A 16756-nucleotide genomic window follows, 5' to 3' on the forward strand; every position below is an offset into this window, starting at 1 on the left:
CATAGTTTACTTGCATACTTATCACATATTAGAATATTATTAACATATTACCATATTTAGTAAGAATACTTGCATATTAGTACACGTCAACTGTTTCTAGCAATCAAGCATAATTTTATTATATCATACTTATTGCACTCTAGCATGCATGCATACTAACATATGTCCTAACCAGCACACAATACTAGTATATTTAAACACATGCATGCAGATTTGCATACTGTACATACTTGCTAGCAAATTAGCATACTAGCATGGTTGTATAGCCCATTTCTACACTTCCAAAGTAGCATACTTTGAATTGCACGCACACTCTTAATACTTGTAAATTTCCACACTAGCACGCGTATACTTGCATACTAGTGTATTATATTTTATACTTCCATACTACTACTACATTATCAAACAAGCATGTTTATGTGTTAATGAATACTTACCAGCACGCTTGCATACTACCATAATAACACACTAGCACACGTACTTATGTGCATGGTAATGTACTGAAATATTAGCACATACTTGAATACTTCCACACTAGGCTTATGTACTAATACTAGGATAGTATATACTAGCACACTTACATGCTAGGGATGCTGAATGATTTGACAGATGGAGAGAAAGTGCGCGCACGCACACGCACACACACACACACACACACACACAGGTGATATGGGCAGGCCAAAACCCTTCACTAAGCTGTAACTGGATGCTGCTGATCCTAGGACTTGTGAGACAGACGAAGTGTCATGGTGGTGAGGAGATTAGATAAAGTAAAGTCCACTTGGGTTTATTTCAATTTAGTCTGATTGCCAGAGCGTTACAGAGGTCCCCAATGGTGTGGGGGTGTGGGGAGGATGGTACGGGTGAGGGGTTACACTTAGAGAGAGTGTTCCATCCCTCACTCAAAGGGGTTAATCTTGCAAATACGAGAAGCTCAGAAGAACCAGTTTAGCATCACAGACTGTAGCAAACTATGAAAATAATCACACAGTCACTTCAAAAAACGTCACTGTTCAGGGTCTCAAACTACCTTGTTAGGACTGGGACTGTTTTGGCCTCTAGAGGCCACTGTTATTTTGTTTTCTGGTCATGTTTGTTTTGGGCCTCTAGAGGTCACCACTGTGTTCTGTGTTTTGTTTTTGTCTTATTGCCTGTTTCCTGCCCCGCCCTGTCCTTAATTAGTTTGTGTATTTATACCCCTGAGTTCAGTCCTCTTGTCACGGAGTCTTTGTGCTGTTATGTTTAGCTCCAGTTACCTCTGTTCCGTGTTCCTTGCCTTTGTCTTTTTGGTTTTGCACTTTGCTTTTCTTTTTGGACTTTTTGGACTTTGTATTTACTGTTTTTTGGATCTTCTGAGCGTTGGTATTTTTGCCTTTTCTTTTCTAGTTTTTTTGGCTTTTGTATTTGACTTTGAACTTTTGGATATTTTATTTTTCCCTTCATCTTCTGAGCATTTTTTGGATTATATATTTTTTGGGACTGTAAATATTGTAAATAAACTTTTTGATACTTTTCTACTTCCACCTCACGCCTCTGCACTTGAGTCATTCCCCTGGTGGCCTAGTGGGGGTTTGCTGGATTATCACACCAGTGAACCAGGTTCGAATCCCAGCAAAACCCTAACATACCTTGCTTTCTATAAACATGAACAAAAGGATTAAAAGTTTCAGGTTGTTTGCTAGCATACTTGTATACTACTATACTTTCAGAAATCCAAGCTAGTATAGTATGTACATGCAGTACTTGTACACCACTGTACTTGATTAATGCGTACTAGTATAACTCACATGCTAGCATACTTACAAACCTGTACAATATCATACATATGCATACAAGCAGACTTGCATACTAATGCACATACATACATACTAGTAGACTTACAGGCATGCACAGCAGCATATAAACACACTTTCACACTCAAATGTACCTTAGCACACATGCATACTTACACATGAACATATATCCTTGTCCACCAGTACACATGCATACTAGAATACTAGCAGACTTACATACTTACTAGCACACCTGCATGCCAGCAAACTTGTGTACTTCCATACTAACATACTTGCACAGTAGTACACATGCATGTTTGTATACTAGCAGAGTTACCGTACATTCTAGTGTACATGCTTACTAGCACACACACACACACACACATTAGTATATTACCACACTAGCACAGCTGGATACTTCCATATTAGAACATTTCCATAATAGCATACAGTACAAGTATATTGTACACTAGCACGCGTACATACTAGCATACTTGTGTTACCTACAGATTTCTTAAACAATTAAAATGAACATTATATTTTGGGTAACAGGAAAATATATGAGTTAAATAAATAAAGATATTTAAGAATTTCTACTTTTGTGTATGCAGTAAGTATAAACAGAATAATGTGTGCATATTCCACAGTAAGTACAGAAACTCGAGCCCTGATTATATTGAACATTAAGAGTAAGTGCACTTGACTGTAAATAATAGCAGTTGCTGCGTGTGTGTGTGTGTGTGTGTGTGTGTGTGTGTGTGTGTACAGCAGTAGCAGTATAATATTAGTGCTAAAAGGATTTGTACAGTGTGTCACGGAGCAAGGTTACAGCTCAGAATGAAAATTAAAGAAAAATCTGTCTGCACTGAAGCTCTTTAAGTGTTTTGATACTTATACACGCTTTCAGTTTATCTGAAAAGTAAGTGCACTACTCCACACACTCCTTTCACTGACAAACACAATCATTTCAGTTAAGAGTTTTGGAGATCAGGTGTTTGTCCTTGGCCAACAAAGCACCTTCACTGTTGTGGGAATAGAAAGTCTTGAAGAGAGATGATGAAGTCAGGGAAACCACATCACAGCTACAGGGACTGTGTAGAGCAAACACACTGCTAGAATACAACATTTACCTGCTTGAACAATTAAATACTGGCACACAAGCACACTTAGAGGCTAGCATACTTGCACACTAGCATACTAATTGTTAGGATACTATAACACTTGCCTACATTGCTAACTTGTGTGTGTGTTCACTGCTTCAGTTGGGTTAAATGCAGACGATGAATTTCACTGTGTTTGAGTGTGCATGTGACAAAGTCTTCTTCTTCTTCTAGCACACTTAAATACTAGCATACCATAATCACATACTTGCATACTAACTGTTAGAATACTATGACATTTGCCTACTAGCACACTTTCATAATCACACGCTTGCATACTAACATACTTGCACTCTAGCATATTTATTGCTAGAATACTAGAACACTTACCTGCTTGCAGACATGCATACTGTCATACTTGCGTACTAGCACACTTAGATGCTTGCATACTGGCATACTTGCACACTAGCATACTAATTGCAAGAATATTATAACACTTGCCTAGTTGCACACCTTCATAATCACACACGTGCATACTAGCACACTTAGATGCTTGCATACTTATTGCTAGATTACAGTAACATTTGCCTACTTGCACACTTTGATGCTAGCAGTTCTTCATACTTGCATACTAATCGCTAGAATACTATAACACTTGCCTACTAGCACACTTAGATACTAGTACACCTGCATAATCATACACTTGCATACTAGCACACTTAGATGCTTGCATACTTGCACTCTAGCATATTTATTGCTAGAATACTAGCACACTTACCTGCTTGTACAATTAGATGCTAGCAGACATGCATACCGTCATACTTGCACACTAGCACACTTAGATGCTTGCATACTTGCACACTAGCATAATAATTACTAGAATATTATAACACTTGCCTAGTTGCACACCTTCATAATCACACACGTGCATACTAGCACACTTAGATGCTTGCATACTTATTGCTAGGTTACAGTAACATTTGCCTACTTGCACACTTTGATGCTAGCAGTTCTTCATACTTGCATACTAATCGCTAGAATACTATAACACTTGCCTACTAGCACACTTAGATACTAGTACACCTGCATAATCATACACTTGCATACTAGCACACTTAGATGCTTGCATACTTGCACTCTAGCATATTTATTGCTAGAATACTAGCACACTTACCTGCTTGTACAATTAGATGCTAGCAGACATGCATACCGTCATACTTGCACACTAGCACACTTAGATGCTTGCATACTTGCACACTAGCATAATAATTACTAGAATATTATAACACTTGCCTAGTTGCACACCTTCATAATCACACACGTGCATACTAGCACACTTAGATGCTTGCATACTTATTGCTAGGTTACAGTAATATTTGCCTACTTGCACACTTTGATGCTAGCAGTTTTTCATACTTGCATACTAATCGCTAGAATACTATAACACTTGCCTACTAACACACTTAGATACTAGTACACCTGCATAATCATACACTTGCATACTAGCACACTTAGATGCTTGCATACTGGCATACTTGCACTCTAGCATATTTATTGCTAGAATACTAGCACACTTACCTGCTTGTACAATTAGATGCTAGCAGACATGCATACCGTCATACTTGCACACTAGCACACTTACATGCTTGCATACTTGCACACTAGCATAATAATTACTAGAATATTATAACACTTGCCTAGTTGCACACCTTCATAATCACACACGTGCATACTAGCACACTTAGATGCTTGCATACTTATTGCTAGGTTACAGTAACATTTGCCTACTTGCACACTTTGATGCTAGCAGTTTTTCATACTTGCATACTAATCGCTAGAATACTATAACACTTGCCTACTAACACACTTAGATACTAGTACACCTGCATAATCATACACTTGCATACTAGCACACTTAGATGCTTGCATACTGGCATACTTGCACTCTAGCATATTTATTGCTAGAATACTAGCACACTTACCTGCTTGTACAATTAGATGCTAGCAGACATGCATACCGTCATACTTACACACTAGCACACTTAGATGCTTGCATACTTGCACACTAATTACTAGAATATTATAACACTTGCCTAGTTGCACACCTTCAAAATCATACACATGCATACTAGCACACTAACATACTAATTGCTAGAATACTATAACACTTGCCTAGTTGCACACCTTCATGATCACACACACATGCATACTAGCATACTAATTGCTAGAATACTATAACACTTGCCTACTAGCACACTTAGATACTGGCACACCTTCATAATCACACATTTGCATACTGGCACACTTAGAGGCTAACATATTTGCACACTAGCATACTAACTGCAAGAATATTATAACACTTGCCTAGTTGCACACCTTCATAATCATACACTTGCATACTAGCACACTTAGATGCTTGCATACTTATTGCTAGGTTACAGTAACATTTGCCTACTTGCACACTTTGATGCTAGCAGTTCTTCATACTTGCATACTAATCGCTAGAATACTATAACACTTGCCTACTAGCACACTTAGATACTAGTACACCTGCATAATCATACACTTGCATACTAGCACACTTTTTAGATGCTTGCATACTTGCACTCTAGCATATTTATTGCTAGAATACTAGCACACTTACCTGCTTGTACAATTAGATGCTAGCAGACATGCATACCATCATACTTGCACACTAAGATGCTTGCATACTTGCACACTAGCATACTAATTACTAGAATATTATAACACTTGCCTAGTTGCACACCTGCATACTAGCACACTAGCATATTAATTGCTAGAATACTATAACACTTGCCTAGTTGCACACCTTCATGATCACACACACATGCATACTAGCATACTAATTGCTAGAATACTATAACACTTGCCTACTAGCACACTTAGATACTGGCACACCTTCATAATCAAACATTTGCATACTGGCACACTTAGAGGCTAACATATTTGCACACTAGCATACTAATTGCCTAGTTGCACACCTTCATGATCATACACTTGCATACTAGCACACTTAGATGCTTGCATACTTATTGCTAGATTACAGTAACATTTGCCTACTCGCACACTTTGATGCTAGCAGTTCTTCATACTTGCATACTAATCGCTAGAATACTATAACACTTGCCTACTAGCACACCTTCATAATCATACACTTGCATACTAGCACACTTAGATGCTTGCATACTGGCATACTTGCACTCTAGCATATTTATTGCTAGAATACTAGCACACTTACCTGCTTGTACAATTAGATGCTAGCAGACATGCATACCGTCATACTTGCACACTAGCACACTTAGATGTTTGCATACTGGCATACTTGCACACTAGCATACTAATTGCTAGAATACTAGCATACTAATTGCTAGAATACTATAACACTTGCCTAGTTGCACACCTTCATAATCACACACATGCATACTAGCACACTAATTGCTAGAATACTATAACACTTGCCTACTAGCAAACTTAGATACTGGCACACCTTCATAATCACACATTTGAATACTGGCACACTTAGAGGCTAACATATTTGCACACTAGCATACTAATTGCAAGAATATTATAACACTTGCCTAGTTGCACACCTTCATAATCACACACGTGCATACTAGCACACTTAGATGCTTGCATACTTATTGCTAGATTACAGTAACATTTGCCTACTTGCACACTTTGATGCTAGCAGTTCTTCATACTTGCATACTAATCGCTAGAATACTATAACACTTGCCTACTAGCTCACCTGCATAATCATACACTTGCATACTAGCACACTTAGATGCTTGCATACTTGCACTCTAGCATATTTATTACTAGAATACTAGCACACTTACCTGCTTGTACAATTAGATGCTAGCAGACATGCATACCGTCATACTTGCACACTTAGATGCTTGCATACTGGCATACTTGCACACTAGCATACTAATTGCTAGAATACTAGCACACTTAGATGCTTGCATACTGGCATACTAGCACACTAGCATACTAATTGCTAGAATACTATAACACTTGCCTAGTTGCACACCTTCATAATCACACACATGCATACTAGCACACTTAGATGTTTGCATACTGGCATACTTGCACACTAGCATACTAATTGCTAGAATACTAGCACACTTGCCTACTAGCAAACTTAGATACTGGCACACCTTCATAATCACACATTTACATACTGGCACACTTAGAGGCTAACATATTTGCACACTAGCATACTAATTGCTAGAATAGTATAACATTTGCCCACCTTCATAATCACACACGTGCATACTAGCACACTTAGATGCTTGCATACTTATTGCTAGATTACAGTAACATTTGCCTACTTGCACACTTTGATGCTAGCAGTTTTTCATACTTGCATACTAGTTGCTAGAATACTAGCACACTTGAGAACTAGCACATATGCATATTAGCATGCATACTCATTTCTTCTTGCATATTAGTTTACGTGCACACTTGTACACTAGAAAACTTGCATACTAACCCATTAGCTTGCTTTCATACATATACACAAGCATACTAGCCTTGTAGAACACCACACGTACCTACTTGCAGAGTAGTATCCATGAATAATTGAACATTTGCATAGGACTTGCATACTTTACACATTTGAATACTAGAACACAGTGCTTATTTGCATACATATCTATACCTGACCTTGCATATGAGTATGCTTGCATACTTAAATTCTAAGGCACTCATATACTTGCACACCAGGCAACATTCTTGAACACTTGCATACTAACAATCAGGTGTATAATGCAACAGTATGAGAGAATAGTGTATAATAGACAGAACTTCGTCTTCATCATAGTGCAGTACTGTGTGTGTGTTAATGTGCTGTATATCAAATGCTGGTGGATATTTAACGTGAGACGCCGCCTGGTGGTGTTAAGTAGAACTGCACGCCCAGTTCGAGCTCCAGGAAAACCCAACTCTTTCCCAGTTGCAGTTCTGTTGTGTCCCTGAAATGCCCATTAATTTTCTGCTTTAATTCAGCTATAAACTTCACTTCATCTCCAAGTTTGTCATGTTAAAGAAAAACTACAAAGTCCTGAAAACTTTCTAATAAAGTTACAGCTTTAGTTCGGACGGGTACAAAACACTGACACTGGAGACTCCTTCCTAAATAAATCATTTGTTTGGTTAGTCTCAGATTATGGGGTTTGTCCACTGTACAAGTTCCTGTGAATGAGCTGTTACTATAGAAACTAATTAATTCATTAATAAATATAATCCTGGCGGCGCGGTGGTGTAGTGGTTAGCGCTGTCGCCTCACAGCAAGAAGGTCCGGGTTCGAGCCCCGTGGCCGGTGAGGGCCTTTCTGTGCGGAGTTTGCATGTTCTCCCCGTGTCCGCGTGGGTTTCCTCCGGGTGCTCCGGTTTCCCCCACAGGCCAAAGACATGCAGGTTAGGTTAACTGGTGACTCTAAATTGAGCGTAGGTGTGAATGTGAGTGTGAATGGTTGTCTGTGTCTATGTGTCAGCCCTGTGATGACCTGGCGACTTGTCCAGGGTGTACCCCGCCTTTCGCCCGTAGTCAGCTGGGATAGGATCCAGCTCGCCTGCGACCCTGTAGGACAGGATAAAGCGGCTACAGATAATGAGATGAGATGAAATATAATCCTGTGATTGTCTCTACAATCAGCACTCCGACTGATCAGGATTAAATTCAGCAGCACTGTGGTGGAAATACTATAAAAACTCGTAAATATCCTGATTGGATAAACAGGTTGTTTTGATTTTATGCAGAATATTTTAATTCAGGGAAAAAAATTCTCAGTATGATTACATCACCTGGTCTTTTGTTTATTCAAAAAAACAACAACAACAATCTAGAAATATAATCTTGTGCTGTAACATATATGACATACCATCCTTTCTCTTAATGCATCAGATTATTTCATGTAAAACGAAATCCCATATGAAACAACATGACACGATTTCAGCTCCTCGTTCAGCTAAAAACGCGCTACAGAACACTGATTCAGTGTAAGAGGTTCTCGCTGTATGGATGATGCATCTCTCTAGGAAACGTCAGCTCTCAGAGGCAGCCATCTTGGACAGAACGTGTGCTGGTGCGCCACATGATTACTCCTCGGCTCATCATCTGCGTGCACACACCCGGGCTGGGTTTGACGTGCATGCTTCATTAAGAGCAATGAGGAGGAACCCAAGAGGAGCGACTCTTCACAACGATCCATCAGTGATGTTTCTGCGCCTGAAAGCTGGTTATCGTCTTACTGAGAAGCCACAAACATGTGGATCGAAACATTTTCAAATCAAAATAAATGACAATACAAATATGATTTTTTTTTACTTTATATTCCACAAATATAGTTCATCAGCTCAGATGTCTAAGTATGCTTCCTTTTTAGTTTTATATGTACTGTATTAGAGCTGCGAGGCAAATGTTGCTAACAAACGAAACCTAGCTACCAATTTAGCGTCGTATAAATGTGCAAGTCGAAACATTTTACTGAAGCACCTGGCAGATTTACAAACGTTTCAGTAACATTGATTTTCTTCATGCTCACAAGTACATGTTGATAAATTCAGTCGTAATTTACTGAATGTGTTCACAGCACAGTTGATTTACATGTAGCCACACCCACACAACTCCATAAAGCTCTGAAAATAACAGTGAAACAGCGTAAGAGCAGAGTGAGCCAAATCTCCCAGTAATGCAGCTCAGCCAGCGCAGCCTACCGTCTACCACACACACTCACGGCTTCTTTTTTTTTTTTAAGGGTGCCATTACTTTCGTACTAATTGAATAGCTAGGTTGGTTTGTTTTCATTTTCAGGGATTCGTTTTTGAATTGCTTTTTTTGAAGTTTAATATGAAACGAACAAGTTTCACTTGAACACTTGTTAAATTTGTGCGTAAGTGAAATAATTAAGTGATTTAAATGTGACGGCGTGATTCGTATATACAGTAAAATAAATTCATCCAATAAACTCATCGATTTGTCGATGATCGATCGAGATTCAAGTTATAAATTTACGCAAACTCAAGAGTGAATATGAAGAACTGGATAGGAAGATTTTTGCAAACGAATTAGATATTCGTGAACATACCTTGCGTAAATACTGCTACGAATTATTTACGAAATGAACTTGTTCGTATACAGAGTGATAAATGAGGCGCGTTATTTCACAATACGTACTTGTATTAGCAAATTTCATACAGGATATGGTTTGGATTCAGGACGGAGCTATGATTGTAATATCGTCCACGTTTTTAGACAAAGTGCGTCAGAAACCACGCGCTGAACAAACCACAACGATGATGGTGATAATTTAAACATGCAGCTTGTACGAGTGAGATGATTTCGCATCGTAGCTCTGGTACAACAGTAAAGTAAATAAAGAGAATGAAATACGTCTCAGCTGTTCCATGGCATGCTGTATGACATCCTGGATTTGAAAAAGGCTTAACTGTGCGTTTGTGTGGTTACGGGACGTTCATGTTCTGAGTGGCTTTCTCCACCGTCATCTTCATGGTGAGTGTGTTTCTCCACCGTCGTGGTCCTGGTGGTCTGTATGATGAGTGGATTTTGAGAGGAACGATTCTGGCTGTGGTCATGGTGAACGTGAATGTGATCGTGATGGTCATGGTGGTGATGATTGTTGTTGTTAGACGATTCTGTTGCAGTCGTGTTCTGCTCTAAACTTCTTCCAGTGGTCACGTTGCTGGTAGTTAGCTGAGTAGAGTTAGAATCCAGCTGTTTAAAAAAATAATAAATAAACATGATTAGTATTTTGATGATGTCACATCCTGGACGTTGAGATTGAGATGTCCAGAGAGACGTGCTCACCATGCAGTTACAGATGTTTTGGAAGTACGTGGCTCTGATGGCTGCCTCAACGTACGGGTAGTGCAGGAAACTGAATGGCATAACGATGTGAAACGTCAGACGGCCGCATCTACTCACGCAGAGCAAAAGAGGGAAGATGAAGTCAGGCCTAGCTTTATCCGAGCAATCGAATTTGGAAAGATATTTGGAAATGTCATGTCTGACTGTACCGATCGTAAACTAAGAAGTCGTCCTTGTCCCCCTGCAGCGTGGTCCAGACGTTGGGCTGCAATGGGCTCTGCTGGTACACGGGGATGCCCTCTGCTGTCCGTCTCTTCAGCTCCCAGTACACGGCTCTTGAATGAGCGTCCTGTTCGTTCACGATCAGAAACGCAACGCCGGTCAGGTTTCCCTTCACCAGCTTATGACGCAGGCCTCCCAGCCTACAGCACAATCATCACAACGTTGTGTTACAGATCAGATTCAACCAACACAAGCGCAGACATCAAGAACAGGAGAGGCCAGAAAAATTATGTATGTAGTTTAGACTCACTGGCCACTTTATTAGGAATACCCCATATCCATCCACCTGCGGTTCTCTAATCAGCCGATCCAAATCACGAGCTTCAGTTAATGTTCACAGTGTTCAAACATCAGAACGGGAAAAATTGTGACCTCACAGTGAAGTGTGACTTTCTTTCTTTCTTTCACTGTGGCATGGGTGTTGATTTGAGCCAGATGGACTGGCTTGAGTATTTCAGAAAATTTCACACACACCAGTCAATAGAGTTTACACAGACGGAATGGTGCAAAAAGCAAAAACCATCATCGAGTGAGAGCGTGAGTGACAGTTCTGTGAGTAGAAACAAGCGCCTAAGAGAGGGTCAGAGGAAAATGGACAGATTGGTTCGAGCTTTTTTTTCTGTCAGGAAGGATATACTAACTCATATAATCACTCTTTACAACCGTGGTGAGCAGAAAAGCATCTCAGCATGCAACAGCAGAACAGAAGAACACACTGTGTTCCAGTCCTGTGAAAAACAGGGATCTTAGAATCAAGAACAAGTTCCTATTAAAGTGCTGATGACACGAACATGACTCTATGCAATTTCTTAAATAAACTATACAACATGGCAAACATGTTAGATTTCTGTTATAATTGCGTGAAAAGAAGCTGTTGTTACGCAAATATCCAACTTTTAATTGCACAGCGCAAGAAAACTGGGTCCGTGGCTCGCGGCCATGTTGTGACGTCAGCGGGAGAACACGCTGCGGTTCACTGGCTGTTCTACTCTGGTTCTACTCAATGGAAATGGCGCATGAAAACGCCGGTGAACTCTCTAGTGCTAGCTCTTCCTCTTCTGGGAGTCTAGAATTGTGTTGATCTCTTCCGAATAGAATCTATGATAGCCTACCCTCTTTACCCTTTGCCTCTCGTTGCTAGGCGGCAGTTACATGAAAGCCGCAAGCTTTCACAAGCAAATACATGACTGATATCACGCCGACTTTATGATTACATTTATGATTATCATGTAGAATCTATAGCTCTACGTACCTTTATCTTATGTCGTTTCACAACACATGTTCTGACAGGAGGACTGTCTTTGGATCCGGCATAGCTACTAGTAGACCCCCTCCGGAATACTGGCAGTGTTGCCAGATTGGGAGGTTTCCCGCCCAGTTGGGCGGTTTCAAGTGCATTTTGGTGGGTTTTGAGCATATTTTGGGCTGGAAAACTTCAGCAGTATCTGGCAACACTGTGTAGGCACTGCTGATGGTAGTAACACATGTTTGTGCTGAACTGAACACCCAAGAGATTCTTTTAAGCTGGGAAGGGTGTCAAAACAATCCAAATCGAAGTGTTCAGAGCACAGGACGGATGTTGGTGAGGGCTCCCACTTGTCACGAGTGCGCCTGACTTGCTTCACCCACTTTGCATGCAGCTCGGGATCTCTGGGAAACTTGAATAAACTTACCCCATCCTTGTGGGTTTTGGAGCAAAAGCCGGCAACAGAACACGAAGGCATAATAACTATATATATATATATATATATATATATATATATATATATAATAATGTCTAAAAAAAATACTAATAATGATAAACTGAACACCTGTCGCATCAACAACAAACTGGTAAGTTAGGAGGAAGGTTCTTTCGCTGACGTCATATAGCTCCTCCTCCTCTTTCGTCTCCTGGGTGCTGCAGCCCCGTCAAATTTGCCCAAATAGCCGCGTTTTTTATCATAACTTGTAAAATAGGCGCCTTCGTGAATTAATATATGGATCATCGGGAATTACTTTTTATGTTATAAAACATCGCCAAAGATGTCAAAAACGTGTCATCAGCACTTTAAAGTGGCCGGTGAGTGTAGAGAAAAAGCTACTTTTGGATTCTGATTGGTCAGAAGGTGGTGATTCATTTTCTATAACTGTAGTTATTAGCTCTGAAGTGAGCGTTGGTATTTAAATATTAACTGAAACTTAACCTCTACCTCACCAACAATATCAGTGTATATAACTAAGCTAACTTAGCTAACAGTTAACCTTTCTCTGGTTAGCTAGCTAGCTTGTTAATGATGGAGAAACATCTTGCAGCCAAGAACAGGGATCTTAGAATCAACGACAAGTTCCTAACAACATGGCCGGTGAGTGTGTATCTTTATTACCTCGCCCGCTACGGAGTAAGTGGGATGAAGTATTGTTTTCGGTTGGGTTTCTTTGTTTTTTTGTTAGCAACATTACAGGAAAACGGCTGGACCAATCTTCATGAAACTTTCAGGATAGATGGGCATTGGTCTCAAATAGAACCGCCAACATTTTGAGGGTCATCCGGTCAAGGTCACAGTGACCAAAAAGACTCCTCCCACAAACATGCTGATTGGATCATTACCTGCCTCATTTGCATACACTGTGCTGTTACTGGATGGTTTCTTGGTTCATTTACATATGCAAAGGAAGGGGGTTTGGTTACGCCCACTTTTACCCCATTGATGAAAACTTCCCCGCTTTGTTGATTTATTATTATAAATAAAAATTATAACTAAATGGACTAGGGGCGGCACGGTGGTGTAGTGGTTAGCGCCGTCGCCTCACAGCAAGAAGGTCCGGGTTCGAGCCCCGTGGCCGGCGAGGGCCTTTCTGTGCGGAGTTTGCATGTTCTCCCCGTGTCCGCGTGGGTTTCCTCCGGGTGCTCCGGTTTCCCCCACAGTCCAAAGACATGCAGGTTAGGTTAACTGGTGACTCTAAATTGAGCGTAGGTGTGAATGTGAGTGTGAATGGTTGTCTGTGTCTATGTGTCAGCCCTGTGATGACCTGGCGACTTGTCCAGGGTGTACCCCGCCTTTCGCCCGTAGTCAGCTGGGATAGGCTCCAGCTTGCCTGCGACCCTGTAGAACAGGATAAAGCGGCTACAGATAATGAGATGAGATGAGATGGACTAGACTAAAGAAATCGCTTTCAGACATGTTTATGCTTATTACAGAGGGAAAGCGCGTTCCACTGAGCTCTAGCGTCGGGCCATTTCCGGGAAATAAGGGTTTGGGTCATGGCGACAGCGTGTGTATGTCAGCCTCGGTTCGGAGACATTGGACCAGAACACTATTTTATTTATAAGCAGTAGCTACATGGACCCATAGGGTACCTATTTTTTTCATGATATCTTCCTTTATATTCATCATAAGTGCTACCGGGCGAGTTTTGTTTTGCCTGGCAACACTTGTTTATATCATTATTTAATAAAAGTATATGCTGTTTTATAATCCAGAACAAATAACTGCTAAACTGTAAAGCTACGAGTGGATCTGCAGTGACACCATCCTCACAGGCGTAATCATATTTATAAAGTGGATTAACTTTAGTGTTTAAAAATTAGAGTGCGAAAGTGGTTAAAAAATCTACCCTGATTATAGGCTACTTAATTATTTAAGATTTTTTTTTTAAATAAAACTTGTGCATGTGAGATTATAATTATAAATATAATTAAAATGAATTAAAATTATATTATGGTTCATCTACAGGGAAAACAATTTAAAAAATATTAACTAAGATGTTATAAATGTATAAAAAGGTCTTGTAAACTTTTACTGCCCAAACTGTAGCACAGGCTGTTTTTATTCATCACTTAATACAGAGTTTTTCATGTAAATGCCTTTATGAAAGACCCGAGATGTAAAAATGGGATGATTATATAATATTAGTTCTTCTTGCAAAAATAACAACCTTTGAATGCTCAAAAAAGACACTTCATCTTCTTTAAAATTAGTCTTTTACTATGTACTGGGATCAAAAAGTGTCAAGTGTAAAGTGATTTATTGCATAACATTATGTTATTAATATATTATATATGTATAAACAGTATTATTCTATCCACATTCACTGGATATGAGCAATCGCGTGCTCTGATTGGCTTCTCTACTACTAGGATATCAGCTCATATACTGTGAGTAGAGAAAAACAAAATGGCGGCACGTGTTGCTGAACCAGCCGAGGATGAAATAAAAACTCTACTCGGAAACAAAACCCCCCAAAAAATACAAAAAAAAAAAAAAATCAACAAAATATGGAAAAAAAGTATTTCTTGGTAAGAACATATCTTTTTAAAAAATGTTCAATAATTTTTATTATTATTATTATTATTATTATTATTATTATTATTATTATCATCACATTTTTACATTCTAAGCGGAAATGATTTCATCGGACGTTTTGTATAAAGTTATTTATCGAATTTACAGAATATAAAAATAAAAATGCTCTGTTTCTCAAAATCCAGTGAATGTGGAGAGAATAAAACAGTTATTCCACTTAATCTCGTCGTACATGGATTATAGCCAACTCAGTGCTACGCTCAGCTCATGTACGACTCGATTTCATGGAATAACTGTTAAATGTAGTGCAGAATGTGGACTGAGACAGTAGCTACGTTTACATGGACCCTAGTAATCTGTTAATAATTGGATTTGAGCTGGATTGGAATGAAATAATCCGTCTGATAGGAAAATATTAGCCGTGTAAAAACGCTCGATCGGACTGCCTTCTGCACATGTTGATGGCATGCCAACGATGTGGGATTGTGCACAGGCCAGAAATTCTGTTTTGCTTGGGAAATATAAACATGCACATCTATCTATCTATCTATCTATCTATCTATCTATCTATCTATCTATCTATCTATCTATCTATCTATCTATCTAATCGTTTTCATGACAACAGTACATTAGGAATCGCTGATAAGAATTAATTAATTCCAAATATTTTAAAAAGTGTCTGTATTTTTACATAGCTGCTGGGTCCTATGAGCTAATCAGCTCGTTTAGTTTTAATCCAAACTCACTTAGCAGCCTGCGTGAGGCAGAAATATCAGTTGGCTTTCAGCAGTGCTACCACCACCACGTTTCCCAACAGTTCGTTCATGGGAGCGCGGCCGTCAATCTCCCAGTGCGGAGCGACCTTACAGATGTTTGACTGGCTGTTCTCCCTCTCCACAAGCAGTGATGAAGTCCAGAGCAGGCCCGGGAGCGAGGCCAAGCACAGAGCCAACAGTGAGCGCATGGCCCTGTGAATATCCCTTCCCTCGGAAAGGATGTGAGCTCAAATCCCCTGAATTCTACCCTACATAACAGGCACAAACAGATTTAAAAAATCAGCCATTTTCATAAAAGATACTGTAATAAACCATTTTGCGTGTTTATACTAGAGGTAAGAAATCAAACAGAGAGTTGAGGACATACCTCGGTTATCTCACTCACTCTGCGTTTGGAAGGAAAACAAGAAGTGGCGCCTGTTTACTCAGAAGTTTTTAAAACGTCGTCCAGGCAAAGGCCAACCGAACACCTCCCACCCCTCCTCCCCCCAAAACAAACACACCGAACCAATACAGGATGAGTTCAGGGGTCTTGTACAATTACAACACCAAGATCCTGACATTCAGAGTAAATCTGTTGTTAATGCTTTATCATGATCATCGACCTGGTGAAAAAAAAAAGATTCAAATTTGGATCACACCTCAAAAATGTAAGCGTAAAAAATCCAAGGCTGCTGCTGCTGATTCGT

General features: G+C 39.7%; 1 protein-coding gene across 1 annotated transcript; it reads right to left on the minus strand.

Annotated features, from left to right (window-relative positions):
• Positions 1 to 9935: 9935 nt before the first annotated feature.
• Positions 9936 to 16308, minus strand: selenop2 (selenoprotein P2). The gene is made up of 4 exons (XM_060905228.1): positions 16038 to 16308; positions 10933 to 11145; positions 10724 to 10832; positions 9936 to 10630 (listed from the first exon to the last, which is right to left on the minus strand). Exons 1-4 carry the CDS (start codon positions 16253 to 16255, stop codon positions 10340 to 10342), a joined length of 831 nt encoding a protein of 276 aa, XP_060761211.1. The 5' UTR covers positions 16256 to 16308; the 3' UTR covers positions 9936 to 10339.
• Between the last annotated feature and the right edge of the window lie 448 nt (positions 16309 to 16756).

Source organism: Neoarius graeffei, chromosome 23 (assembly GCF_027579695.1).
Source record: "Neoarius graeffei isolate fNeoGra1 chromosome 23, fNeoGra1.pri, whole genome shotgun sequence".
Classification (NCBI taxonomy): Eukaryota; Metazoa; Chordata; class Actinopteri; order Siluriformes; family Ariidae; genus Neoarius; species Neoarius graeffei.